The sequence below is a fragment of the Danio rerio genome, chromosome 11 (genome assembly GCF_052040795.2).
Source record: "Danio rerio strain M-AB ecotype USA chromosome 11, GRCz13ab, whole genome shotgun sequence".
In the NCBI taxonomy this organism is placed as follows: domain Eukaryota; kingdom Metazoa; phylum Chordata; class Actinopteri; order Cypriniformes; family Danionidae; genus Danio; species Danio rerio.
The window spans coordinates 13,120,291-13,123,649 of record NC_141031.1 but is presented as its reverse complement, the minus strand read 5'-3'; the positions used below and the strand labels follow the sequence as shown (position 1 = coordinate 13,123,649).

Here is a 3,359-nt window from a genome sequence, read left to right as displayed (position 1 = left end):
GTCATTGGCATCTGATCTCGGCGTCCTTCGTGGCAACTGATTCCCAGATTATTGATATTATTGATTGTTGGATACATCGATTGATCGCCTGCTGCTCCCTTCATTCAGGTTTGACCCTTGTTATCACACTGTGTTTTGTGTTTAGTATGTCTTGTGTTCATTACAGGTTTCAGAGTCGACTCACCTACGACTCGCTCCAGTTTGAGGGCCTCAACATCACTGTGGGAGAGCTGAAGCGGCAGATCATGAGGCGTGAGAGGCTGAAGTTCTGCCAGCTGAAGATCAGCAACGCCCAAACTGATAAAGGTGAGATGAGGAAAAGCCACTTAAACTATACTACACTAACATTAGATGTGTTATCAGACAGACTTGTAGAAGCTGTGATTTATTATCATGACTCTGATGGTGACATATAGTGATGTTTTGAGTGTTTTAAAATGCTAATGGCACTCAAAGTATACCATGGTAAATGATTATTACTATATTCAAACTTTATTTTGCTGTCAGAATACACAGATGATGATGCTCTCATCCCCAAAAACACATCTGTCCTCATCAGACGGGTCCCTGCGGCTGGACTGAAGACCTCCAACAGAAGATTTGTTGGGTAAGTCATGTGAAATGAGCGCAATCATCCTCTGATAGATGTTATATCAAGAGTTTGAGTCTGTCTGTGGTGTTTTAGTCACACAAGCTCCTTTGTTTTGCAGACATCAAGCTGGACCATCAGCTAAATCTTCTCAAACAGGTGATTCTTCACTCCTCTCACTGGAGCAGCTGTTGAAGGTATTGAACAACTGATTAATTCACCCCACTGTGCTGCTCTGTATTGAACTGCAGTGTTTGCATTTGAGGAGTCATAATGACATGAAATGCAGAATATCAATACTCAGTGTAAAACACCCCCCCCCCCCCACACACACACACACAGCTTCTTAAACAGACCAGTAAAATAAAATTCTAATGTGCAAATGCCTGTGAAACAGACTGAGAATTTGGCTGAGGCAAAGGCATCAGAGGAGGACAAGCTAAAAGCGGTGATGTACCAGTCCAGTCTGTGCTACTACTCCAGCAGGTGAGCGTTCAGACACTGACAGGTTTGGTTTGTGAGAAATGTTAGAGCTGATTCTCATGGTTCTGATGTTTATCAGTGAGGCCATGACACTGCTTGGGCTTCTTCCACCCAACTATGTCTGCTTTCACTGTGGGATCCCAGGACACCACATTAGGCACTGCCCCTCTAAAGGGGTAACTGGGTTTTGTAAGCTTATGGTTGCTGTGAACTTGAGCTCTTGTCTCCATCAGTCAGATTGTTTGCTCTGTCGTTTGACTGTCACTCATGAATTCACAGGGCAGCAGCTCTGCTCCGCATAAGCGCATCCGGAGGAGCACAGGGATTCCCCGCAGCTTCCTGTTGGAGGTGGACGACCCAAACCGAAAGGGAGTCATGATGGACGACAGCGGCAAATACGTCATTCCCATCATAGACGCGTGAGTAAACTGTACTTGGCATTGCAGCATGTTCTAGTGTTTGTGAAAATCTCACATTATGTCTGCTTGTGTGTGTTTGCGCTCGATCTGTTCAGTGAGGCCTATGCTGCTGAGAAGAAAAAGAGGTCATCCTTCTCCTGCCAGACCAAGCCGCTGCCCTCCTCTTCCTCAGCTGGTGCAGCATCTTCAGTCCAGGACGCCAGAGGGAAACGTTCCCGTTCCCCATCTCCACCAGAGACGCACGGAGACCAGAAGAGACCACCTCACTGAGAGACCTTCACCCAAGAGACCTGGAGCCGACGTGAGCACAGTGTATATATTGTACATAGTTTATGAATAAAACTGAATAAAGATTATAGCAGCATAAACTGTGGACTGGTTGACCTTCACACAATACAGAAACACAAAAGAAAATGATCAACACATTAAGATAGAAATGATGAACAAACATGCTGCGGGAGAACCAGTGTGCTGTCCTGCTCACAATCTAAAACTTTTAGTTTAAGTTTATTGAATGTTAATCAGAAAAAAATAAAACGCTGAACAGCTTTTATAGTTTTCAATAGTTTTCCTCATAAAGGGGAAAAGTTCAAGAAACATGGAAGAAAAGGCGGCATGTACATATTTTTAAAAATCCATTGGAATGACAAAGATGTGCATGCTCTAATAAGTCATTTTGGCTGTGTTCATATGGTGTCCTTTAGTGGTTTCTATTGCTGTTGTTGTTTACTGTTCAGCTGACTTAAGCAAATAGATTTCTTTAAAATGTAGCTATTAAGGGAAAAAATAATGTATCTTTATAAATATACAGGGGTGATGGCGTTCCGGCACCACGCCGGATTTCCGGCGTACTGTGGCTGCGGGAAAAAAAAAAAATCAGGTTCACGGATATTGATCTGTCATTTCTCTAGATTCACAGAATTCACTCACTGCTGAAAGCGCCGGATTGGTTTTTATTAAGTGCCATTTTGTGTGCTCGTGAATCATCTTTTGAGTGTAGACGCCATGTAAATAAAAGATTAATTGTGTAATTTAGAGAGCTTTATAAATTAACGGATCTTTGTGAGATCTCTATGAACTAAGATTAGTGACGCTTTTTAGTGATAATAAGAGGAGCGTGCTTTGCACTTTCCAGGCTATAATCCATTCAGAATTTGTATGAAACTTTAGTTTTCGGCACATATACGCTGATATGTTTTGGGAATGACATCTGCATATTTACGCTGGGTTTATTCTCGAAATAACGGTGAAGCAATAGATGGGACAAAAATATATTTCCCCCTTCTCCTTAAACAACTTAAGCTGCTTTTCCACTATCGTGCCAAACCGTTCTAAGAACACTTCGGTACGGTTACGGTTGTTTCTCCACTGAGCCTGGAACGGCGCGGCACGATTACAAACCGTTCTCGGCACGGAATTCTCGGCACGGTTAGACAACCGTGCTGAACTGTGCTGACAGATTCTGTGTGTTGACGTCGCGACTCGGTTGCTAAGCTACCACAGCTGGCTCAGCAGAAGCGCGCAAGTCATCAGACATCCTCAATAAACTACAGTGCATTTAATATAAAATAATGATCCAGGTCTAAACGATACAGTTTGAAAAGGGTTTTAAAACAATAGAGCAGTCTCTGGCAGAGAAGTGAATAACTCATCACATTCTAACGAAGATATTTTATTCATTAAAGTTATTATTTTATTGACTTGAATACAGAACTACTTCTCCTGCTGAATGTGAGTTTATTGCACGCAGCGCTGTATTTCACAGCACAAAACTCGCTCTGATCCGGGAGAGACATGCCAACGACTTGCGCTGCTGACTTTTTTTCCCTGCTGCGCATCGAATAAAGCGAATAAAGTCACGCTTGGCC

The 3,359-nt window shown here is 42.9% G+C and overlaps 1 protein-coding gene across 2 annotated transcripts; it reads left to right on the top strand.

Annotated features, from left to right (window-relative positions):
* Positions 1-1,859, top strand: LOC110439268 (E3 ubiquitin-protein ligase RBBP6). Of its 2 annotated transcripts, XM_087273417.1 has the most exons (7): positions 1-306; positions 508-607; positions 711-786; positions 987-1,075; positions 1,152-1,248; positions 1,352-1,491; positions 1,587-1,859. In XM_087273417.1, the coding sequence occupies exons 1-7, from the start codon at positions 147-149 to the stop codon at positions 1,759-1,761; spliced, it is 837 nt and encodes a 278-aa protein (XP_087129543.1). In that variant the 5' UTR covers positions 1-146; the 3' UTR covers positions 1,762-1,859. The 2 variants fall into 2 exon arrangements, with proteins under 2 accessions (XP_087129543.1, XP_087129544.1); XM_087273418.1 differs by lacking the exon at positions 1,152-1,248.
* Positions 1,860-3,359: the final 1,500 nt, after the last annotated feature.